General features: G+C 41.6%; 4 protein-coding genes and 1 long non-coding RNA gene across 11 annotated transcripts in view; 2 read left to right on the top strand and 3 right to left on the bottom strand.

Moving 5' to 3' along the window:
• The window catches only part of AFF4 (AF4/FMR2 family member 4), a 53,648-nt gene extending 44,094 nt beyond the window's left edge, over positions 1–9,554 (top strand). For all 7 annotated transcript variants that reach the window (XM_040604874.1, XM_040604872.1, XM_040604873.1 and 4 more), the window contains 6 exons: positions 15–151; positions 545–616; positions 1,342–1,435; positions 2,616–2,659; positions 3,501–3,721; positions 4,308–9,554. In XM_040604874.1, the coding sequence (XP_040460808.1) occupies positions 15–151; positions 545–616; positions 1,342–1,435; positions 2,616–2,659; positions 3,501–3,721; positions 4,308–4,426 (687 nt within the window). In that variant the 3' untranslated portion in view covers positions 4,427–9,554. The remainder of the gene's footprint in view (positions 1–14; positions 152–544; positions 617–1,341; positions 1,436–2,615; positions 2,660–3,500; positions 3,722–4,307) is intronic.
• A 658-nt stretch (positions 9,555–10,212) lies between these two features.
• LEAP2 (liver enriched antimicrobial peptide 2) lies at positions 10,213–12,144 on the bottom strand. The gene is made up of 3 exons (XM_040604881.1): positions 11,994–12,144; positions 11,459–11,589; positions 10,213–10,498 (listed from the first exon to the last, which is right to left on the bottom strand). The coding sequence occupies exons 1-3, from the start codon at positions 12,048–12,050 to the stop codon at positions 10,462–10,464; spliced, it is 225 nt and encodes a 74-aa protein (XP_040460815.1). The 5' UTR covers positions 12,051–12,144; the 3' UTR covers positions 10,213–10,461.
• Positions 12,145–12,246: 102 nt separating this feature from the next.
• On the top strand, positions 12,247–16,405 carry LOC121093077. The gene is made up of 2 exons (XR_005829475.1): positions 12,247–13,949; positions 15,935–16,405. It is a non-coding gene; the product is annotated as an uncharacterized LOC121093077 (long non-coding RNA).
• On the bottom strand, positions 16,215–16,871 carry LOC121093075 (cytochrome b-c1 complex subunit 8). The gene is made up of 2 exons (XM_040604880.1): positions 16,645–16,871; positions 16,215–16,432 (listed from the first exon to the last, which is right to left on the bottom strand). The coding sequence occupies exons 1-2, from the start codon at positions 16,796–16,798 to the stop codon at positions 16,338–16,340; spliced, it is 249 nt and encodes an 82-aa protein (XP_040460814.1). The 5' UTR covers positions 16,799–16,871; the 3' UTR covers positions 16,215–16,337.
• Positions 16,872–18,768: 1,897 nt separating this feature from the next.
• GDF9 (growth differentiation factor 9) lies at positions 18,769–23,016 on the bottom strand. Its single transcript, XM_040605140.1, has 2 exons — positions 21,923–23,016; positions 18,769–20,053 (listed from the first exon to the last, which is right to left on the bottom strand). The coding sequence occupies exons 1-2, from the start codon at positions 22,431–22,433 to the stop codon at positions 19,101–19,103; spliced, it is 1,464 nt and encodes a 487-aa protein (XP_040461074.1). The 5' UTR covers positions 22,434–23,016; the 3' UTR covers positions 18,769–19,100.
• Positions 23,017–24,573: the final 1,557 nt, after the last annotated feature.

Below are 24,573 nucleotides of genomic sequence, written 5' to 3' on the forward strand. Positions count from 1 at the left end.
TTTTCCAATCTCAGTCTGACAGGTTTGAGAAGGCTGTGTACTACCTAGATGCTGTAGTGTCGTTCATTGAATGTGGGAATGCATTGGAGAAAAATGCTCAGGAATCCAAGTCCCCGTTCCCTATGTATTCAGAAACTGTGGAATTAATCAAGTAAGCATTGCAAAGCATGTGGAAAAGTCAGGTGGGTGGGAAAGAGGTCTGGAAATCAGAACTTCAAGTTTTACTACAGTTTTGCTGCCAACTTTTCAGATCTCTTATCGTTCCTCCAATAAAACTGGATCACTTACCAGTTTGTTCCAGTTGCTGAGTCTTAAAGTGTTTTCATGATGCTTGAGATGCTTTCTGCTACGGCTCTTGAAGCCTCTCTACAGCGCATAACATGAGAGACAAGGTTACTCCAATTACTACCCAGTCTGCATTTTGCTTATGGTCTGAGAGAGGTTTCTGAAGACAGTTGAAACTAGAAATTTATAAAAACTTCAGTGTTTTGTGATTGATAAATGATACAGTAATCTTTGTGTTGTTTACTTGTTGTCTGTGTAGATACACTATGAAACTGAAGAATTACTTGGCACCGGATGCTACGGCTGCAGATAAAAGGCTAGCAGTGCTTTGGTATGTGTATTCTGAACTTAGTACAATGCACTGGTTAATTTCAAATGTTTTATCTACATGAAATGCTGTTTTACACTGGGTTTTCAGGTGCTACCGACACAAATACATGAGTTTTCCGCTTGGCTGTATGTAAAGGTTAACTCTATGTATCTGATTGCTGTAAACTGGGGAAGAGGGGGTGTTGACAATGAGGACCCAAGCCTTTGAAATATTAAGGAGTAACAGCAGAAAGGATGGGGGGTCTGTCCTACATGTTCATCCAGCGAAAGTAAAAATTTGGACTGGCTGTAAAGAACTGTCACTAGCCTACTAGATTAATTAAATGGCTGCAGCAGGTTCTGCAACTCTACAGACCAGAACCAGTTGGTGTCAGGTGGGAAAGAAAGGGGAGGCCATGGCAGAATGCATTAGATTCAGTGAAAAATAAACTAAACTCTTGGAGGTAGCTTAGTGTCATCTCCTAAGCTCAGAACTGGAAACTGATTATATCAGCAAGATCACTGAAAATTACTCAGTTTCAACTTAAGGCACACAGAGCTAGTTTTATTTCCTTGAGAATTTAAAGGTGGTTATGGATTTTTCTGGTTGAGTTACAACTTGAGAGCTGGCTTGTTAGAGTTGGCAGAGAAAGCTTTAAACCCACAGCTGCTAGGTTTCTGAAATTCACTGAGTTGTGATAAACTTGACTTTAACTGTGAATGTTTTGTTGTTCTGTCTTTGGTCAGTCTTCGGTGCCAATCTCTACTATACCTAAGGCTTTTCAAACTGAAGAAGGAAAGTGCGTTGAAATATTCTAAAACCTTGACTGAACATCTGAAGGTAATTGCATGTGTAATTTCTTCAAATATTAAAACCTAATCAAATTAAAGCTCTACATCACTTAAAATTCCTGAATCCAGTTTTAAGACCACTACCCGTGAACTTGGAATAATACCCAGTTTAGAACTGGACCTTGAAAATAGTTAAAAGTTGGGTACTTTAAAGCTGGGAAGAGACAGCATGGCTGTCATAACCCTGTTGGTCCTAGCGTGATAAGCTCTCTCGATAACTTGATCTAGCTTTTGTTGTCTTTAATAAATACAGAAGGCTTCAAGGAAAATTTAAAAACTTTTTCTTGCTGCAGCTATAACAAGCTGAAACTTCACTTTCATGTTTAACCTTAAGGGAATTCAGATCTAGGGGGGTGTATTACATGGGCTGCAGCTGTTCAGCCTTCGCAAAAGTTGGCACCAGAGCCAACTTTTAATTCTTCTAATTCAGAACCACGTTGGTCTTTCTGGATTTCTGTTGTTTGCAGTGGAATGTTCTTTTTTATTATTTATTTATTATTTTTTAATTTTTCCTATCTGTGAATTTATCTAAATTCTTGTGCAACTGATTTTGAGTCCTGTCAGGGAAAGGAGATAGAGAGACACAGTCTTTGAGTGAATTTATTTGAATCAAGATGTTGCAGTTGGGAAAAACAGTTACAATATTTCTGTAATGTTACTCAGTCCTTAATCTAGACTGAGATTTTTCAAAGGAGCAATTGGGGATAGGTAGCTAATGTCACTGGTTTTCTCTGAAACTTCCAGCTATTGATACAGAGAGGAAACAGGTGTGTCACATGCCTGACCTCTCACATTTTTTTGAGACATCTTTAATTGTTCAATGCCAGTAATAACAGATTAGTAATGGGCTGATAAAACCAAAATGTTCTCATAAGAGGCAGTGGAATCCAGTGGTTAGAGCAGAGAACTACTCCAGTCCTGTATGTTTAGTGGCCTTCTTCGTGTTGGTAAAATAATCCCATCATTTTTGTCTTAGTCATCAGTAAAAAAGGATATTTTCCCAAATTGTAATTTACTGTCATATTATTCAAAATGTTGCTGTTCTTGCTTAAAAGAAAAGCTACAGAAATTAATTTGCTCAAAAATAACCAATTGAATAGCCAAATAAAATATAACCAGTTAAAGTAGAAACATAAATCAGGTGACAAATTTATTTTCCCCCCCAACAGAATTCCTATAATAATTCTCAAGCACCGTCACCTGGTATGGGAAGGTAAGTAGTAAAAGCTGTTACCTGTATTTCTCACCTGGTAGCTAGTTTTCTACATAAGCCGTGTGCCTGAGGTGCTCAAAGAGGAGCTCTTCAGCCTTTTAAAGTGTTGGGGTGACTGTTCAAAGGGTGTAGGTTTTGATTCTGTTGTTTGTGTAATTGCTCTGATGAAAGGTTTGGAAGACTGCTGCTTATGGTAGTGCTCTGCAGAGTCTGGCAGGCAGCTCCTTGTTGCAAAAAAAGGGCCAGTGTGTCACTAAACAAAGTCACTTATCTCAGTGAGTTTTGCTGGTTTATGTATTGCTTTTTCCCTCAAAACAATAGCTTTATTAATGCTGCGAGCCCAGATGGTTACAAGTACTTTCAGGATTGTCTCTGCTAGAGTACAGCAATTTATTTCTATTTTTTTAAACCTAACAGGAGACCTTTGGCAGATCACTCTGAGTTTTAGGAGGGTATTTCAGGTTTACATCATGTTACCTGAAAGTGTAATGTTATGGCAGTATAGTTACCATGTAGTTGTAATGTCTTTGTTATTTTTCTCTAAGGTTCAGTTTATTTAAACAATTAATGTAAGATTTTATTGAAATAAGAGATGCTGAGGTTTTGGCTGTGAAGCTAAAAGATAAAGAGTTGGAGGATCCTCAACAGTTGTTACAGTGTCATGCATTTCATTAGTTGTAGGGCAAATCTGACTTGTTGGTGTGTGAAGTAGGAGTGCTTTAGTGTCTCACGCCTTGAGGTGTGGGAAGAGAGGTCTGGAAGGGCATCTTAACAGCATGATGTGCCTAAAGTATGTCTCTCTCTGCATTTTACAATTTAATATTTTTCTTTGGGTAAGCAGCAAGCCTGTCAGTATGCCGTCTCCAGTCTCTCCAAAGCTGTCTCCAGGGAATTCAGGAAATTACTCTTCTGGGGCAGCCAACCCTTCAGGGAGCGGGTCTTCGGTGACGATCCCCCAGAGGATCCATCAGATGGCAGCCAGCTACGTCCAGGTTACATCCAACTTCCTCTATGCCACTGAAATTTGGGACCAAGCTGAACAGCTGTCTAGAGAACAGAAAGGTAAGGGCAGGCACGGGTGGATTGTAACATCAGATGTACCTGAGCATGCTGAAATACTCGCAGGCTTTGAATTTTGGAGTTGCATTTCATGGCACACAGGATGCTTAAACCAGGTCCTCTGCAAAAGTAAGGTGGAAGGTTGTTCTTTTGATTTATGGCGATACCCTGGGCTGGTTGTCTAAGTGGTATTGGAGATATGATGCCTCCCACCAGCTATATGTTTTTTTAAAAAAATTAAAATCTTTGTTGCATGTCCTGTGAAATGTTCATTGTAGGGAGAGGAACTTGGTACGGGGTTTTTTTTCTGTAATTCTTAAGTGAAGTGGCATACACATTTGAGGGGGAAGGCCCAAGGAAGTTTACAATAGTTTAACCATACTCTAGTTGTTCTGATCAACCAGTCTTCTCCAAAACAGTAAAGCAATTGATTATCAAGGACCTTTTTCCTTTCTTTTATTCCATCGTTCAGCCATCTTCACTACTTTGTCTGTCTTAATCTAAAAGATTCATGCTGAAAAGATGGTGGTTGTAGTATTTCCCCCATGAGAATATGTGCATAGTTTAACTTGTGTGTCTGTTGTTTTAGAGTTCTTTGCCGAACTGGATAAAGTTATGGGCCCTCTGGTTTTCAATTCAAGCATCATGACAGACCTAGTGCGTTACACCCGTCAGGGATTACATTGGTTGCGCCTGGATGCCAAGTGATATTTGGAACTGAAGGAATGGAAAATGGAACGCATTTTTCTCGCTGCCTCTGATTTATCTCCACAACACTGTGTCATGTCAATAAGGAAGACTGCCATAACACATTGCTTAGTTGACACTAAGAGCAAGGAATGCTTTCACATGTCTCCCATCCTCATTTGTGTTTTGTGTTTTAACCCCAAATCATCTGGTTAATGGACTTCTTCAGTATTCCCGTTCTAAGTTATTTAAATATTTTAAAATCTGCTACATAAAAAGGTATAGTTTTGCTGATCTGTCATGGATAGATCATTGGAATTCCAGTCACAATACATAAATCGTCAGTTTAAACCCTATTTATTTTAATTTTTTAATTTTAATTTTGAAAAGCCCAATTTTGGGCAGTTTGTAGCTATTTCTCCCCTAAATTTACCCTTTCGAGTACTTAGCAGAAATTAAACATAGACACTTTATTTAAGTACTTTGTGAGCTTTGTTACTCTGTAATGTCTTGTGGTGGTAGAGCCTGTAAAAGGAACTAGGGTTGATAGGTTCTAACGTGTAGGGACACCATACTTTTCATGCCTAATGCCTATGAGTCGACTAATAAATGACATCTACAGATTTATTATTGCAGAATTTGTACTAAATAGAGAAGTTCCAGATATTCTTCTACGTATTAAGATACTTCATTTAAATGAATTATAAATAAATTTATATGGAAAAGTATTTAGCTGGATCTGACTTGGATTGTTTCCAAGGCAGTTTCAAAACATCGATTAACACTATAACAATCACAAAACATTACAGTAATTTGCATTTAATGTGATATCGAAGTAATGGTGTAGGAATGAACTTCAGTCTGATAGGTGCGATGCATACAGGAAACGTTTCTGGAAAGGACAATCTTGTGCTTTTTTGCATCTCTTTGTTTAAAATAAGTTTTGTTTGTGTGCTTGTCATTTTTTGACACTTAGAAAATGGGTGAACTTTGCGGTTAAAAAACCGACAAGAGTTACAATTCCTACCAGAACTGTCATTTGCATCTTTTCCATTGACTGAGAAACCAGGAATCTAGTAGAAATAGAGGTCCATTTTTTTCCTTTTAGGGTCTGATAGCTAATGGACACTACAGGATAACAGTGCAACAGCCATTGTGGGGTGGGAGCACGCCTGCTATTACAGGGAAATTGACTGTTTTGATGCAGAATGGATTTAAAACTTGTATTTACCCCGTGTTAATGAAGGTCCCGTTAATGTTTGATGGAGCGTAATACTCACTTGCAAGGGAGCAACTTGGTGCAACGGAAATGGTTCATGGAGTTGCAGTTGATTGCTCTCAAAAAGTGTAAACCAAAGTACCTTTCCATGTAAGGTGCTTGTCTGAGTAAAAGGTTTAAAATGCTACTGCTTTCAGTATTGCTTAGTGCCCCTAACATGTCTGGTGTGCCTTATGCCTTACTTTTAGATGAAGATTTTATGAACTGTTTACAAGATGTTTTACAGCAGGACCAGGTATACTGTATGCAGTGGTCTTCTGCAGTACTTTGGTAAAATTCCACTTCCTTTTTAAACGTACTAGTGTCTGTCACACAAACTGACTTCTCATTGCAGTGGTCTCCTTTTGAAGAGTCAAACTCTGAATCCTTTGGAGTGAGATTGTGGAATGCTGCTTTGTTTTCTTTTCCATTTAACCCTTTATTCTGTACCAGATATGAACGTGCATGTTCAGGAAAATTATTGCACTAAATTTTTTGTGTAGTTGTAGTTAAGTGCCAAAATCACGGCAACCTCGAGAGAAGGAATAGAATTCTACGCTACTTAGTACTGCAGTATGTCCTATGGGCTTTAAGAGTTTAGAAGTTTTGCAAATTAGTAACCTACTAAAAGGTAGCTGCATATTCGTAGAGCTTCCTTTGCGTTCCAGCGTGTTTTGTACTTCCAGAAAAGCTTTGCTACATACAAATTGATACATGGTTAACAGACCTGTGACTTTTTCCATGATAGCTGAATTTACTCTTCAGGTCTGTCGGAGCATCCTTTTTATTGAATCACTGTGCAAGGTCACGTTTCTGTTAGTGTTTGCTGTTCGAGAAAGAACTCTGTACCCTCAAACTCCGCATCTTGGTTAATGGGACACTGTCAACTATTTTTCCTGTAATACTCTAAAGTGCCTAGCACACTTTTGACGCTATATAAAAAATACCTTCGTACAAGTTGCATTCATAGTTTATTTTTTGTGTAGTGCTGCACTAGCCAGCATGGCTGTGTTTTGGCTTGCTCCTTTGTGCACAGTTACCATTACTGTTAGCAGGAATGGTCTCATCTCTGGGAATTTTTTTTCCTTAACTAGAGTCCCACAAATACCTTTTGGTGTCACACTGAATTGGTCTCTTAAAAATGTATCGCTTATCCCTAGATTGGTGGATCTTAAAAAAATGGTCTTCAAATGACCAGAAGACTTTTTACATCGTGTCAAAATGTGGACCTGAACTGGTTGAAAGTGTCCCACCTGAACAGTGTATTTCGTAGTAGACTGTCCTCTAGAGTGCTGTCCCAGGTCTTCTGTCTGTACGGGAGATATGCAGGAGTCTTGTTCATTGAAAAGTAATGCCTTACGCATCTGTGGCTATTAGATACATTTAAACTTTGCAATTCCAAAAGCATATCTTGATTTGGGTTTTACCATTTTTTCCAAGAGAAAAGTTACGTACTTTGTCAGATTTTGTAGCTAAAAAATCCCAATGCAAGTACGTAACAGGCTTCCATCCCTCTGTCAAAGTGCAGGCAAACAGTCTGAACCTGTCCTTTCGTACCTCTACACAACAGCAGTGGAAATGCATGTCACCTCAGCACTAATGCACGTTGCACTAGTGACTCCGGTAGGGAATCCCTAACTCCTGGCTTCCTAAATGGTTCCCTAGGCAATTGTCGATCAAATACATATCAATACCGTAATTTTAATTCCCTCACTGAATGTGGTCCCAGTTGGTGAATCTTAAAAATGGCTTAATCAGACTAGGCTTGCTCAGATATCAATACTATTTGAATTTGCTGTCAAACTTGCAGGTTCCTAGGTGATAAGGTGCAACCATTTATAATTCTAAACAAATCTTCAGGACACCAGAGTAAAACAACCCGAGGCTTTTTCTTTTGATTTGAAACTATTAGCCATAAAGCAGAGCATATGGATGGCTCTTCCTGGCTTTTGATGGCAGTATGCAATTTGTATTGTATGTGTCTTTTAATATATATGTATATATATATGAGCTCAGTCTGTCCAAAGTATATGTTATACTTGTTTTTTAGATTATGGTGCAACTGACTATATTGATATATTATTTATTGAGTGCTGAGTCACCATCTTACTGGTGATAAATATTGCATATTATACAGGAGTGCAATGTATATTCCTTTAGATTGCTGAGGCTTGATTGCTGTGATAACAAAAGAAATGCCCTGAAATGTATTTATGAGTGGCCCCAACATACGGAGAGTCAGTACTTTACGGAGCTAATGTAGCGCTTGCCTGGGGCAAGTAAAATAAAGCCGTAGGCAGATAATTATGTAGTTTGCCAAAATGGCCAACTGCTGGAAAGAGAGACTACCTTTGCTGTATTTAATATTTCATTTCCCGAACAGATAGTTGCTGTCACTGCAGTGTTTATATAAAGGCAGATAAAAAAGGGCCTGAGCAAGTCAAGTTTGAATTACCCATTGGGGAGTAAACAGCTTCCAAATTCTTAGATTTCTGACAAATACTTTGGTCAGGGTTTCAATTACTCCATCTGATGAATTGGTGTTACGGAAACCCCTGTGTTTCCCAGCAACAAACTTGTAATGCTAGACATCTTCGAAGTATGAAGAGTACCCAAAGCTTTCGCTAGCCAACTCAGACAAATCCAGGCCTGTTCTGGGAGACAAATTTCCTAAGTAGGAAAGTTCTGTGAACTCAGATCAGTTGGGGAATCGTGGTGCATGTCCAGCTCCATGGCTTTCCGAGGAGCTGGTGTTGGGCGGGGGGCGGCCCTATAGCCATGCTGCCCCCTGCTCTGCTGCGTTCAGCTGGGCTTCGACCGAGCACCCCACACTGGGCGACTGGGAGTGCAGTGGTACTGCACGGCCTTTGTGTAGGCTGTCTTGATGTCCATGCTTCACTTGGTTTAGTTTCATCTGGCAACTCGATGGAAGCGTATCCATTCCTGGCGTAACTCCGCACGTGCTAGCGGAGCTGACAGGCGGGTTGGAATGCAGTGTTCCCTGTCCTCGGTTTTTATATGCAACCCTAGTCGCTGATGTAGTTGGGTGCACAAGTTCTGCAGCGTTTGTTTTTGGCTGCATTGGCATTATACATCAGAAAACTCAACTCTAAGGACCAGGCATGACTTTTGCAAGCACAGTTCCTGACATTTGTATCTGGTCCCCCTTTTAAATTGTTTTCAGAAATTTTGTATATGGAGGATAAAGTGCTTATATATTTATTAAAAATCCTTTATCTTATTTGAAATTATTATTTGGTGAAGAAGGGTTTTTCTTTTGGGGGAGGGCTTGCGGGTGGGGGAAGGTAACTTTTAACCTGTCACTTATAAATGAAGCCCTTATTAATCATACAGAAAGGTACTGTTAGTAACTAATGGGATGTCTCTGTTTTATGCTTTGTACATGACAAGTCCATGTGTTACATTTTGTTTTCTATCAAAATATTTAGGCATCTGTCTTCAACCAAAACCTAAAAAGAAAAAAAAACAAACTGTGATTTTATTTGTTGCAATACATTTAAAATTTCAAAGGGTACTTTGGGGCTCAAAATTAGGATTTCTAAGTCAGTATGTGCATTTCACGTAATAAAGCTGTTAATGGTGAGCAAAGTATTATATACTAACTAGATTTTTTCCACATCTGTATAGTATATTCTATGTATTTTGTGGTATTGAGATTATAGAAAGTTTAGTGTCTGAAACATGCGTTTAATGTGTATTTTTAAACAAATTTATGGCAATTAAAATATTTGGAGAAAAGGGTATCACATTTCAATTTGTAAAGATCTTTTTAACTACTGTGTCATTAAAATGCTTTGTACAATGCAAAACTGTAACTGGAGAAACTAAGTTTAATAAATATCAAATAGATTTTCTGTATTAAACTTCAAATGCTGTGCTCGTATCTGTTGCATGGGTGTTCTGCTCCCTGGTGGTGCATCTTTAAGCAGAGTTTTCTTTTTTCAGGCTAGTGCTCTGTGTATAACAAAAAGGAAAACAGCATTCGGTATTTGTGTCCCAGGCTTGCTGATACATGTCACATCAAAAGTGGCTTGATTTCCTTCTCAGAGTTAACATGCAACAGATCAAAATAGGATTTTGATCCGTTTATTTTAAAATAGGTGATACTTTAGTGGCAAAAGTCAGTCTAGAACATTTAAGTAGATTAGATCAGAAGTAATTAAAAGTAAATACTTTTCCTTCCAGTTATCACTGGATATATTTGGGATATTGAAAATGCTATCAGTATTATCTGTTTGTTTGCTCCCTCTTTCTAACAGGCCTTATCTGGGGTACTGATAAGAGTCCAGCTGTTGAGACTGGAATGAGACGGAAGCGTGATCTGCTTTGTACGCTCGCCAGGTTGAAGGATAAATGTCTAAAGTCCTCCCAAGCACCTCTACTTGAGATGCCAGCTGTGGACTCGCCACACACTTTGCTCTCAGGATAGAAGGAAAACCATGGTTTGCCGAATATAAATTTTTAATTCACACCTTAAAAAAAACAACAAAACAACTGAAGAGAACCATTACAACAAAACAAAATGAACTCGAGGTGCAGAGTCCTTTTATTGAGCTTGGCCAGAGAGGCATCCTGAAGTGTGTGCCGCAAAGGTACAGCCTTGGTAGGAAATGCTCTCAAGTTCTTTGAAGTCCTTTTATCAGTTCGTATGACAGAAATGTTAAATATACGTATTGCTGGATTCACTGTCCTAGATTTTGAACAGTTAATAAATATTTCACAAGTGAGCGGGGCACTGTTAGCAGTAACGGTGATGAATGTTCTTCATCGTGACAGGTCACTCTGAGGCTGTTGTAAGGAAACAGCGGTTCCTCCTGGAAAACAGAAGATCGTCGGGCACTGCCAGCTCGGGCTGTCAGCTGCGCAGGGCTCAGACATAAATCCTTAGCAGTGCTCCTCTCACCCAGCTGTTACAGCACTGCTGGTATTCAGCTTGTGTAGCTGTTACATTGTATTTATCTCTTTAACTCTCTTTGGTTTATCTTGATTAATTTTGTGTTCTTTGCTTTACGTGACAACTCCAAAATGCATCTCACCCAGGGCTATACATTCAGGCTGCAGTGTGGAAATGATACAGGACTGAAAGCCCTTTCTGTCTGTATCCTCCTGCAGCCGCTGTTACAGTTCACCTCTGTTAATCAGTAGAACCAAGTGATGCATTTCAAATGTCCTGTTACATTTATGTATAGTAGAAAATGGGTATCTTCTACCCTCTCTCTATTTGCTTTCTGGTACCTGTACAGCAGGTGCCACAGAAAATTGCCCTTCGGTCACTAAGTAGGAATTTTAATCAGTTGGACAATTTGCTTATGTCTCATGTTCATGAGAACTAACTGTCTTTTGATATTTTAGTTGTCTTTTAAAGGATGAGCTTAAGTAATCAGCTTAAAGGGAATCATTTAGGGTAACGTACAGCTTTTAATTAATACATGCTTGAAAGTGAACAATATTGGCTTTAAGAAGAATTAATTGTAAGGTCTCTAAGCAATTATCTAATCTGTCTAGAATCTTATGTTCTTTTTTGAAGAGACGGGTTATGTGGGGTCGCAGTGAAAGAGCTGAGGCTCGCAGTCAAGGGCACTTGGACTCTGCTCTGTTTGCATTGCTTACAAAAGAAGTCTATATCTATTGCCCCATCCCTATTCCTGGTATCTCTCTTTTAATGGACAGAATTAATTCTGTATCTCGTTTGGCTGAGAGTAGGTGGGAACTTCCCCCACATAATATATTGTATTAAGTGTCACTGAGCCCAGATGTTGATCAGGATTAGTTACCTGCACAGCATTGTAATGCATTCGCTGTTATCTCTGCACGAGGCTCCAACGGGTCTTAGGGAGACTCCTCTCCAGAAAGGTGTCATCCGCCTCTGCCGTGGCTGTCGGTGGTGCAGGGAAGCGCAGTGTGTCTGAAACAGAGTTGTAGAGGGACTGTCAGCAGCTGTAAGCAGTTGGTCATTCTGATGTGGAGGTCAATAGTCTTAATTTTAAGTGAAGAACTTGAAATCTTTCTTGCTTTCAGATAATAGCATGCTCTATCAAAGTCAAGTTGCTTGTGTCCTAACCCCAAAGAAGTAAGAAGTACAAAATAAAATGGTTTCAATCTTCTTGGGAGGGAAGGCAGAATTACTTGCTAAGTTACGCCTCGGAATCACCCAGTATTCCCTAGGCAGTCTTTTTTGTGATGGTGAATCCTCTAAAAGAGCACTACTGTCACCTCTAGCTCCTGCCAGTTATTCTTATTCATGCAAATCCTAACAGTTGCTATTAACTACCATTTTAATTAACACTTTAAATCGTTCTCTCTTTTTACCTGGCTGAGCAGCAGTGAGCAGAGCAAAAGGACCGCCGTCACTTTCCACCAGCACATCTTCCCAGTGTGAGCTGTCACTTCGGCTGCAGGACCAGCCTTGGGCAGAGGAGGTAGGGAGAGCCCCAAACAGAACTTCCCAAGCTTCAGCTAGATTTTTATAGACTGCACTCTCTTATCTGCATCAGCTGTCAGTCATTACAGGACCAAAGTTCATTTCAGAGCAAGGGGGGATTACAAAGTTAGCATCTGCTGGAGCGATCTGGTTCAAGGCCTGTCTGTCTAGCTAATGATTTACTCTTCTTCCACTTGTACTTTGTCTGGGCAGCTTACCCCTTGTGCCAACTGTTCCCTTTTTTAAAACCTAGCTAACATGTTACCAGAACTTCATGGTGTCTTTGCAAGAAAAAAGGTGGCCAGTCCAAAGTCTGGAAAAAATCAAAAAAGCCGTGACCTTATTTAGCTTCTGTGACAGTCAGCGTGTGCAGCATTGAGCCTGTCAGCTGCGGGTACATATTGCCTTACCAAGCTTATCTGAAGCAGAGAATGATGCTTTTGATTCTGCTTCTCATTCCTGGTACATGAAAGAATCACAGGGAAGTTACTTAACCTTCCTTCCCGCCGCACACACTGTACCCAAAAAGCGGTTGTAATGTTTTTCAGATGGATTTTGGAATGTAAAAAGAATGTTACAATTGATAAATAAGAGACCTCTTCTTCCAGGGATGCTAATGTGTAGATAAAGATAATAATCTCTGGATAGCTAATCCCAAAAGTAGATGAGACTGCTGCAAGGGTTTTCTGGAGCTGAGCTGCTCCATGTGACAAGACTATGGCTTTTTTAGATGAACTGTCTCTGCTGTAGTCTGCCTCCGTCCCTCGCAGCGTAACTCACACTTAGCCTTCTAAACGGTGCCAACAACTATTGATGTGGATGGGCAGTTTGTGTATAAGAGAAATCTTAATTTTTTTGTATCATGAAATGAGATGCAACAGCCTGGAGAAAAGAACGTTTAAGAAGAACTGTCTGTTACCTCATCTTTTCTATAATCTTCTCAGTTTACAAATGTTGGGACAAGTGGGAGAAGCGTACGTCTGGTATTACCAGTCTGTAAATGGACCTTACTGGTACCTGCTGCTGCTCCTCCTCTGTGAGATCTTGTGCATCTGGCTCCCACATCCATCCCATGTATGCCGAATCTGTCTGGTACAAGATTTTTGAGATTGAAGAGTACCATAAAGAGAATACCAGCTTGGTTGTGTCAAGTGTGTGCAGGGTTTGGAGCACGCTATGTTTTAAGTCACTTCAAGTAGGAAGGTACTGTATGAAATAGTGAGCTGTGTTTTAGCTAAATTGTACATACAAATCTGGACGTAATAGGCTACTGCTTCCTGTGATTGCTTCATATGGAGGCATAAGTGCCAGCGTGGAAGGCGAGTTACTTAGATTAAGATAATGCCATGTTGTTAGGTTCCTGTCCACAGATGACTACCCATTAGCCCAAACTTCACTGGGATTAAACAAATTCCCTTCCTAGCATATTGTCTGCAACCTTTATTGGAAAATTTGTTCCTTTCCTTGGGTTTTTACACTCCTTCCTCTGCCATGTTTGTCTTGCCTGGGAAGAGGCATCAAAACCCTTCATTTTCACCTTCCTGGCTCTTGGGAAGGGAAGGAAATGGGACAGTAAATCATGGCACATCAAAGAGCCAAACTTCGAAGTTTCTTTTACCTTTGGCTGTGAATTTCTCAGTTGTTTTTCCCATTTCTTTATGTGCATCTGAGTTCTAATTTCTGCTGTTTCCAGTAGGCACTGATATAGAACACAGAAAGGAAAGCAAGAGGCAGCAGCGATAGGCTTGACTTCATCTGTGGAGCACAGGATTTGAAATGACAGCTCTTTCACTTCTGACAGCACTGCCCTCTGCAAGTCGTCATTTCTTAGCTTTTTTGGCTAGGTAAGTCTAGTACCTTGTGCAGCACATCAAACTTGTTGTGTGTCCTGGGTTACTAATAGCACCAGTGTATCCTCCCTTTCAGACAGAAGTCTGTTTACTCTGTGCAAAACACAGGGGGAAAAAAAGAATAAAATGGAACCAATTGTTTCCATCTCTGCAAGTCTAGCGTGCCAGTAAAAACCCACAGCAAAGATGCAGGTTGTAACAAAACAAAAAGACACAAGATGCTGCTCTGCTGCCACTTTTAACATTTGCCAAATGGAGAACAGAAATGATTAGACTGAAAAATTTTCAGCCACCTTGTTCAGATTCTGAAATGCCCAGGGGCTGGCCTGGCAATGCCAGACATCCAGCGGCAGCCATCCCTGCTGGTAGCAGTTCCGCAGCTGGCTCCCTGCCAGGCGGGTGGCAGGGCCGGAGGACGGCTGGGCAGCGTTGCGCCAGGCCGGTGGCAGAGCAAAGGGCGAGGAGACCCTGCCTGCCCGCGCCTGGCTGCTGACGCTGCAGCGGGGCCGAGCCGCTGCTGCAGCACTGGCTGGGTGCGCTGCCTGGGGTGCAGGTCACCGGCTGTGAGGAAGCTGCTGCGCTGTTTACAGTTGTCTAGCAGCTGGTTCAGGCACGGTTCAGCTGTCTGTGAACAAGGGCAGAGACCTCGGGAGAGAGACCAAGAGGAGCTACTCGCCTTCGGCAGAGCTGGTGACTCAAAATGCGGTGGAAAAACAAGCGTTTAGTGAAGCTACCGACGTTGAAGTTCACATGCACTATTGTTTAGGCTGCCCATCAGCTGCTGTGGGTGCTTTTGGAGCCTACATAAGCAGGCTGCCAGTAAGGCTTTGAATAAAGTCTGACTCCAGATGTCTTTCCCAGCTCTTGCAGTTATAGTAGCCACTTGGTTGCTCTCTGCTTGCCTAAGCTGCCTAGAAAATACCAACAAACTGAAATGCAGAGTTAAATTTAAGCACAGAATATTTTTGGCACAACTTGCAGCGCTGGATGATTTGTATTACTCCTGCTTATGCCAGCCTCAGACCGTACTTGGAGTAAACACAAGAGCAGAAGGAACAGCCTTAAGACTGAGCTTAGTGTGCTTTTAAAAACATGTGCTAAGAGCCCTAAAAAAGCATTCAGCTCTAAAAATTGCATACCCCTCAACTTCCTGCAGCGAGAGACTGAGCATCCTTGTCCTCCAGACAGCCCAGCCTTGAGCACACTGAGAAACTTAACACAGGGAAACATCCCTCCTGCCCTGCGGATCAGACTCTCAGTACCAGCTACAGGAAGAGCACAATGGAGAGATCAATGTGTTGCTTTGCATGGGGCATAAGCTTGAGACAGTCAGCTGGATGAAAGGGACAAAAAAAAAGGATAAAGGAACCAGCCCAGTGTTCTGGAGTTTGAAGAATGAAGCTTGTTTGTATACTGAAGAGCCACAGCATGAGTTTCTTTGTCACATACTTAAGTAGCTTTATTACTAGCGTTTGTTTTTAAGTAACACTCAGGTATTCAACAGTCTTGTTTCTCCTGGTAGTTTCCAAGAAGCTTCTAATCCAGCCTATTAACGCTATCAGGTATCAGAGTTGCAGTTAATCATCCAAATAGCATTAGTTAATATAGAATCACAGAACAGCTCAGGCTGGAAGGACCCTGAAAGATTGTCCGGTCCAGCCTTTTGTGGGAAGGTACCCCAGATGAGGTTAGCTGGCACCCTGTCCTTGAAAACCTCCAGCTGGGGCCTCCCACCACATCCCTGGGGAGGTTATTCCAGTAACTGATTATTCCCACAGCAAGAAGAACTCCTTTCTTACACTGTAATGAAACCTCTCCCGGTGCAGCTTGTACCTGTTGCCCTTTGTCTTCTGCACAGGTCTCCTTGTGAAAAGTGAGCCTGTGTACAGAAGTCAAGGTCCCCATTCAGTCCTGAGCCATCAGCCAGCTCAGGCAGTTCTGGTCAATACCAAATCAGGTGGACTATTTGTTTTTCACAGATCTCGAGGCCAGAGTGGAAAGAAGTGGCCAGTGATGGAACGACAAATGCAGCAACGAGCTGTTATTTCATACCGTCTCCAGCTGAAGGCAGTCCTCACTACACCAGTCGTACTGACAAATGTTCAAAGGAATGGTAGTCACAAAGGCTGGAAATGCTCTAAGATAAAAATATCTGAACATACAGAACTTTAGCCTGATTATCTCCCTGTACAGAGTGATCCAGACAGGGGTTTGATCCCGCTCACCTGAACCATCTCAAGACACAGACTTCACACAAAGTCACGGAGCAAAGTTAAAGTTTATTCGACAAGACTTATCTCCCTTTTAATACCCTTCCAGTCATGTGAACAAGCTTAGCAACACCGAGCTGATAATACAGCGAGGTAAGTCTCATTAACTTCATTACTGGTCATTTTCATAGTCAGCGGGGTTCTTCCTCTTCAGTCGCTCAAACTCTTGTGTTCCCCAGGAATACAAGAGGTAGCCTCCCACAAAGGCTGCAAAGGAAAGGGGACACTCAGAAGTCGCCCTGCAATACCCACGCCCCAGAGCAGCTTCAGCCACCGCGCCTGTGACGAGGCAGCGTTACACAAGGCCCCCGGTGCAGAGGCGCCAGCCCCGCGCTCCCCCATCCCCAAGCTGCCGGTGCTGCGGGGAAATACCCGGGAGCTCGGCCCGGGCCGCGCCTGAGCCGCCCCCTGCTACTCACGGGGCGCCACCTTGAAGACCTGGGAGCTGAAGCGGCGCCAGATGTTGGGCAGCCCGTGCGAGAGGACGTTGGGGAAGGCTCGCTGCTCGAAAGGCGACAGGCTGTAGGTGATGACATGGCGAACCCGCGCCAGGTTACCGAAGTGAAGGCCCATGGCGCCCCGGTGTCACCTTCCTCAGCGGGGCTGCAGCCGCCGGCTCCCCCGGAAGCGGATCCTCCGCGGCCGCTTCCGCTTCCGGCGCGCGCGCCGCCTCACGCCCTGGCGGCGGGGCCAGGCCGCTGCCGCTGGCCCTCTGAAATCACAGTTTATATACGAGAGTTGCCACCGTTTAGTCCTGGCGATTAGATTATTAATGGAGGGCGAGTCGGCAGCGCCTCGCTGGGCGGGGGGCGCCTCACGGGAGCGTGTCCGCAGCCTCTCGGTGCCGAGCGCGAGCTGCTCAGCAGGCAAGGCCGCGTGTCGGCGGCGCTCCCGTTCCCTGCCTCTGCAGCAAGAGGGCTTGAATATTAACGTTATTATTAGAGTGTGTATTGCTGCAGGCTAAAGGTGCTGTAGCAGCACAAAGCTGCCTTGGAGAGCATGGTCTCAACCTTTAACCTGTTGCTGAGGTTACATATTTCTGAAGCTGCTTGTAGCTGACCCAAAACCATGGTTTCTTTAGCTTGACTTCAGCACTTTGTCTTAAATAGGGTTTTCCATTTGCGTCAAGGAAGGAATTACGAAAGAATTCACTTTTATTTCCCTTCTTGGCAGCTCGGTGAAGCTGAATTCCCACTGTTTGAAAGGGATTACTGTGAACAGCGCCACATTAGGCAATTTGAATTAAACCTATCAAACATGGCGTTGGCCACAGGCTGGGATGTTTTTTGTTTGACATTGAGATATTTGTATTTATTTCAAATGAACCTTCAATTAGAGCCAGAACAAGCACAGACTTTAGTTCAATGGTTCCAGGCTAATGCAAGCTTCACTTAGGAACTTAATTTTTAAAGCAGCTGTATGACTGTTAGCCGGATGGCACTGCACCTCCATGGAGCAATTCAGACTTTGAGAAGCATCATAGCAACACTGACCGGTTGGCAAATGAGCAGGTGAACCATAGTCACAGTACGGGAAAACCACACAGCGTCCCCTCGGGTGGATCCTTTCCCTGCCAGGCTGAACTCCCAGCCCCAGGCCAAGCCCTGGGGAGCCAGGATCTAAGGCAGGGTCTGGTTAGGTGGTTTAATTGTAGAAAGTTAAGGCATTTATGTATCAATGCATTAGCAAGTCATCATTTTAAGGGCTAATCTTAACAAGTTTTAAAAGATTGCGCTGCTCCACATCCTTTTATTGAAAAAAAACCCAAACAACCCCAAACAAACAGACAAACCACACCCTATGAAAGCTGGGCTTTTTTTTTGTGCACTAGCTTGGGTCCCCAGTGTGAAACCACCATTTTTGACACAACTCTTAAAATTAGAAGAGTTTAGGAGAAAATAAATTGATCATAGTAAAAATCTGGTTTGGAAACATCTAGCGTTAAGGCACCATTACCTACAATTTTATTGCCAGAGGAAGTGAGGTTATGTCCCCACACTTTCAGACTACTAAACCAATTTAATAGCATTTAAATAAACTATTTTAAAATGGGCTTCTAAAGCCCTTTCTTATTTTTTTTATGCTGACAACATTGAACATTTCATAATTCAGAAGCAAGTGGTGGTGTAGTACCACCTGTAGAATCCTGTGCCCATGAACAGCTTGTGCTTTGTTCTTGAACTAGATCAAGCCTTTCCATTTTTAACAGCTCACCCACAAGCTGTGCCGGTTCTTACTCAAATAGTTCAGTTACTTAAGTTTTCACAAGTTACGACACAGCCATCCTTCAATTCTTACCACTCTTCACTGAGAAAGCCCAAAGAGTGGGGCAGAAGAAAAGCAAGAAGCAACCTTGTAACTTTTTTACAGAGCTGTGAGGAAGAGTTGTCTTCTTGCTTGGGGGAACTGGAAACACGGTAGGGAAAAAGAATGAAAACCTGAGAAAGTAATTTTAACATTAACAACTTCTCTTCCTAGACACTTGCTGGAAACTTCATGCAAAAGGTGTCTTTATCTAGAGGAAGACTATCAGGCGTTGAATATAAGTGGTATGCATGATAGACATTTATTTATCTAAATTTATAACAAAGCAGCTTAAAATAGACATCTGGTAGTTGAAACCTCTTCCACATTTTAAATGCAAAATTATTCCAATAAAAAGATTTTAAATTTAATTTCACATTCTAGAAAGGCTGAGTGGCTACAAAAATAAGTGCTATGATGTAAACACCTTCTACTAACTCCATGCTAAATCATAACCGATTTTATAGAGCTATTAGAATTTCACAAACACTACTCTGTTGATTATAGCTACAGATACTTTGAGAATACAAAAATTACCAAAACCAGAGTAAAACCAGGCAGGATTCACCCACTACCGACAAGTGCACTTTGTAGCTATCATATCTTCGTACTCTTTGTAGACTATGGAGCCATCAGGCTCTATGGTCAGGACACTCAGTGGGCTGTATTCCGCAGGAACACAGGAGGGCCTTGGAACAGATGAGTCCAGTTTCTCATATATTATGTTCTGCACCATTGTGTGCACTGGAGAGCCGTAACGATGCCCGACGACCCTTGGGCAGTCACCTTTGCAATACTGAGGGCTGTACCGGTGTGGTGCTATAATCCATTTGTCCCATTTTAGTTGGCTAAAACTTAGACGGAAGTTGTGAAGCTCACACTCATTTTGAGGGAACAGAAACTGTTTGAAATATTCACTCAAATTGTAAGGTGGAGTTGCTGGCACTTCTTTCAGGCTCTCATCTCTTCGCTGTCGAGAGGCCCTTTTACCCTGTGAATTCTCTTTTCCTTTGTCACCTGTAACATCAACAAGCGGATTGTTCCTTTGCCTGGGCCGCACTGGGTTTTTCCTTCTGTGTCTAAGTGAGTTCCACCTGTGATAAGCTTGTTCACTGGTATCATTCAGATAAAGAAGAAGAGAAGGGGGAACCAGTGCCATATTAATGGGATTTTCCAGTTTAGTGTTCTGTTGTGGATCACCCATCAGACAAGTGAAGTTCACAGCCATATGAATATTCCTCCTGTTAGTGGCAATTAGAGGCTGGAGAAAAGAAGTCACATCAATCTCAACCCACTTGCGTTTTCTAACTTCAAAGTGCAGGCTAAAAGCTATAGAGTGTGAAATGCTGGGACATATTTGGCTGGAAAAATCATGCTCCTTAACAGATAAATGGCACATGCATGTAGTGGAAGAAGAAACAGGAACTGACGTGTCAAAGGTATAAAGCAAGACAGACTTGAGTAAGTGCTCCAAGGCAGTAACACGATCCAGGTTGAAGAGTAAATCCGCTGAGTGAACATCTCCTGAGAAGGGAAACAAAATCTTGTAGAGTTACTGCATCTTATTTTTTCACCTAGACATAAATAACAGCCATGTAGCAGGTAAGTAGAAATAATTCAGCAGCAGCAGAAACCAGCTTAGTTGCCCTCCCTTACTTTTATTGTATGGAACTTCTACTTTGGTCAGGGACAGAAGATGTAAAAGTCAAGTGGCAACAAAACCAAGAAACCCATGATGAGGAGTTATTAGGATTCGTTTCATTAAAAAAAAAAACAACCAACACTACAGGAGGAAGTTAGCAGTTGTCTTTTCAGCACTGGTATGGGGAAACGGAAACTAGATTATACAAGTCATGAAATGAAATAGCTAGTTTTAAAGTGAGTGCTTTCAGAGCTTTTTAGCATTAACTGGTTATTCTTCCTTATATTTTTCCTATTTAAATCTTTTGACCAGCAGCTGCCAGCAAGTCTGAATAATAGCAAGGCAGAAAGTTATTTATTAGCAACTACTAAAAAAATATTATCATTCTTTCATGCACATCACTTTGCTTCTCTCACAAAGCAGGACCAGAGTTTCCAAGTTATTCTGAAAGCACATTTGTCTCATTAATCTCTACTGTAAGATACGCTGCTCTTATCTTTTCCCCCACAATGTTAAAATTTTTCTGGCATTCTTTCAGTTTGCTCCAGTTTCCATCTTGCTTTGAGACTGATAAACCCACTTCCCGGCCTGTTTTCCAGATGTGGACATAGCATGTGTTTAATATATTGCTTTTTTACTACTCACCACTGTATTTTTTCTGTAAATAAGAAACTGTTCTTTTTTGACCACTAATGCATTAAGCGATCTCTTCGGACTTACATAGGCCAAAATAATAAGCAATCAAACGAGGGCTCTGTAGACCCTGCTAAACTTTTTATTTTCTACATTAATGAATTTTTCTAAAATCATGAATCTGAATATCCTCAATAATTGTAGGAAATTGATTCAGATTCAGGCTGCTGCTTTAATTACTACCACATTTAGAATATATAATCACAAGATTAACTGTTAATTCTGAGTATGTTTCTGAATCAGTAGATTATACTATGCCAGGAAAATATAGTCATAAACATAGCTTGGTTATTTTATTTTTCCATAGCGAATACCTCTTAACTGAACCTCAGTCTCAAAGTGCTGTTACTGTGCACAGGTACGATGTTTGTGTTTAGAGTTATTTGTCTTTCTAAGTGAACAAAAATCCAAGTCAGAAGAACTTGGATCACTTGTCAGCAGTCGCATAAACAGAATTAAAGGCTGAGGATTTCTAGCTGCTGTTGGTGTGGCAAGCCCACATTCAAGAAAGCCATGAAAGCATGGTAAGTTACCAAGTACCCAGCCACCCTGGATTTTCAGCCCTGAGCCTGACTTACAAGTAATTCTACTCTTCCCTTCAGGATAGTCACAAATTCGGGTTGTGATTCTTCCCCAGCAAACATACAAAGCAAGGGGAAGAGTCTGGAAATTTGTTCTCTCATTACAGTGCTATGTTTTTATTCCCTTGAAAAAAACAAAACCAAGATGGGCAGTAGAAGGAAACATGGGGGGGGGGGGGGGTTTCCTATTTTCTTACTTAGAAGTGATTATCATTTTCTGTGACTCGTGATGAGTCAGCCTGAAACATCAGCATCATCTTGAACATAGTACCATTTGTGTGGCATCTATGTCATTCAAGGAGAATGCCATTCAAGGAGAAGTAGGTTATGAAAAACTCCTACAGTTTAAGAGAGAAGTTATCAGGATTAAAACAGCAACACATCTAAAGAAATATGGTATTTTTCTATTACACTGCAAGCACAGAACACATGGAAAACCCCCATTTAACCTTGGCAACTCAGTCTCTGCACACCTACCTTTCATGAGGTCCCTGTGGTGGTGCTTGCATTCAGAACATGGAGTGAAAAGTCGAACAGTGTTATAGATGTGGCTTTTGTTAACCTTTGGGATTCCCTCCTTCGTAGCAGACATCTTATATAGCCTTTTCATGTACCGAAGGGCTCTGGAATCTGGCTGTAGCCTGGTGGCCTCGCTTTCCCAGTTCTGGTGTCCCCGGTCAGACAGCACCTTGAGAAGAGGAGGCAGGAGAGCATATCCACGTCTCACACCTTTTGGCAGCTGCAGCAATGGATTTGGCTCACTGGCAGTATCCTCAGGGACTACCAGTATCCCAGAGGTCTTGTCAGAGACTACACTACCCCTAGAGCGGGGGGAACACTGGATGCTAGAAGAAAGCCAATGAAAACAGCAATAAAAGCAAACACAAATTCTCCAAGTACTCTCCATGTTCGTTAGGGCTACAGCCAAAAAAAAAAATGCCTCCCCTAAAATATTCAAGGGGCGGGGGGAAGAGTACTGGAGCCCCATCACTTATATATGTTGCAGCTGTGGAATGGGAGGGAGGTTTCATTCTGATTAGGAACCAAAGAGAAAGATCTGCAGCTGGCTACTGAAACCGTATGCCTGTTTGCATTTAGGCTACAGCCTTTGCCTATGAAAGTATATTATAAACAAAATCCTTATTCAGAGAGTTAACCGTTTTCACGTGGTAAACAACAAAACAAGAGCGCCAGCCTCCAGAGGGAGCTGGGGAGACAAGCTGGTATTGGCTAGTCTGAGTCCCTGTTTATTTGCAGAAATCTATAGAGCTAAATATTATTGCTTTTAGCAATAGTACACTAATGAAAAAAGAAAGAAACATTTCATTTTCTGTTAACGTGTTTCTCACATTTCATGTCTCTGTAGACAGTAATATCCACTTGAGAGAGAGGTAGCTGTGACTATAGTACCATCAGATTCGTTTTCATTCCAGCACGCAGCACATGTTTAGCTCAGGTAAGGAAAAAGCAGAGTGCTTTTTCAGTCAGTATCAGATCTCTGTGGAGTGTGCTCCAAAAGACTCCAAACAGCGTAATATTGACTGCATCAAAAATACCCAGAAACTCTTGTAGCTGAGCATAACTAAAAGGATGGGGAGGTTAGTCTTATTTAATTAGGAAAATATGGGCTGGGGTGGGGAAATCTGTTTTCATGACAGTTGTTTTTAATTAGACCTATGCTATTGGTAATCTAGTGAAATGTCACCCATAATCCAATTTACACATCTTAAGGCTTCTGAGTAAGGATTGCTTGTTTGGAGAGTGTTTGATTAACTTAGAAAAATGGCAGTGTGGCATTCTTTGATTTGGAGTGGAAGGTTAATTCCAGTAACAACCTAGAATATGAAACAATATAACTTTTTTGCAAGATTTCTCAAAGCTGATTTGATCAGAATGAGAGTGGGATACTGTTACTTCTAAGATCAGCTATGTTTAAACTGTGATTAATAAGGTGATCTGTACTTTGATTAGTTTTAAAAATATATCCTTCGGTCAGGCTTGCTCGCACCGAACAAGCTCATCTTCTCTCTCCCTTCTGGGTTTGAATTAGTCCCACTTCACATGAGTTTCCATCAAATGCAACTATAGTTTCTGCTGTTCCATGGCCACTTAAGCTGCCCTCTAACCCTACCCTCTTCCACAAACCAAATGTGCATTCCTGCTCTCTCCTTTGCGCTGGTTTTTGATGTTACTAAATCTTGTGGTGGGTCCAGCCAGGGAGCTGAAATGGTAGGAAAATAATCCAACAAAAAGTGAATATTTGCTTTACCTTGCTGAAACCACAGGACTGCTAAGAAAAACTAAGCCTATCTTGAATAATTCAGGGATCAACAGGACATGAGTGGTACTTGTGGATGCTAAAGGCAGAGCGAATCCTGAACTATTATTCCATACGGTGAGTGCCGAAATAATCTTACATATCCTTATATATATACTGCACTGAAGAGGGTATTGTTAAATATGTAGCTTTGGAAAATTGTATTGAACTAGAATGAAAGTTCATGAAACAGGTGGAAGGACACAGAGATTTTTAACTGCAGATTTAAACCTAGCCCTGACTAGAGATACCCCCTCTTTTGCGTAATCTAGTGGCCTGACCGTAAAACTCATCCACATTTATTAGCTGTCTTGTTGGAAACGTAAGTGGAGAAGTCAAAGTCCCAATATATCCAACTTGAACCGATATATCAGGCACTTTCACTGACTGTAATGACAGGGAGAAACCTAGTACAAACTGCCTCATGCTCTGTTGGCCAAGGCTGGGAGCTGCTGTAGTGATGGCTGGAGGGCCATCAACACAACTGCTTCTCATCTCATCCTCAGGCATAATGCCGATTAGCATCCTGTGGTGCTTTGGTGTAGAAGAAATTTAGATCTTGTTTATTTTTCTTCATCCTGGTGTCCAACTCAGTTAGAGGCTGTGGAGGCTTTCAAAGGATCTTACAGCTAAGTTTTCACACTTTTAGCAACTTGTCGGTCTAGACCTGTGGAAATGTTGTCATTTGACAACAAATGTGGTCAGTTGATTAGACTGTGGCATGCTGACTCCTCAACCCTTTAGGAAATGTGATTGTTTTCAGTGCATAAATAGGAGCTAAAACACTCTGAGACTGGCTGTAGCAGTGCAA

Source organism: Falco naumanni, chromosome 8, assembly GCF_017639655.2.
Source record: "Falco naumanni isolate bFalNau1 chromosome 8, bFalNau1.pat, whole genome shotgun sequence".
NCBI lineage: Eukaryota > Metazoa > Chordata > Aves > Falconiformes > Falconidae > Falco > Falco naumanni.

Excerpts from the sequence above, each read along its gene's own strand:
- LEAP2 (XM_040604881.1), bottom strand. The coding sequence starts at position 12,050 with ATGTGCTGGTGGAAAGTGACGGCGGTCCTTTTGCTCTGCTCACTGCTG. Across the intron at positions 11,590-11,993 it reads GCTCACTGCTGCTCAGCCAG|ACACACTGCGCTTCCCTGCA; the intron begins GTAAAAAGAGAG and ends ACTCTGTTTCAG. Across the intron at positions 10,499-11,458 it reads TGCATTACAATGCTGTGCAG|GAGGAACCGCTGTTTCCTTA; the intron begins GTAACTAATCCT and ends TCTGTTTTCCAG.
- LOC121093075 (XM_040604880.1), bottom strand. The coding sequence starts at position 16,798 with ATGGGCCTTCACTTCGGTAACCTGGCGCGGGTTCGCCATGTCATCACC. Across the intron at positions 16,433-16,644 it reads GGTCTTCAAGGTGGCGCCCC|CCTTTGTGGGAGGCTACCTC; the intron begins GTGAGTAGCAGG and ends TTTCCTTTGCAG.
- GDF9 (XM_040605140.1), bottom strand. The coding sequence starts at position 22,433 with ATGGGGCTCCAGTACTCTTCCCCCCGCCCCTTGAATATTTTAGGGGAG. Across the intron at positions 20,054-21,922 it reads CCACAGGGACCTCATGAAAG|GAGATGTTCACTCAGCGGAT; the intron begins GTAGGTGTGCAG and ends TTCCCTTCTCAG.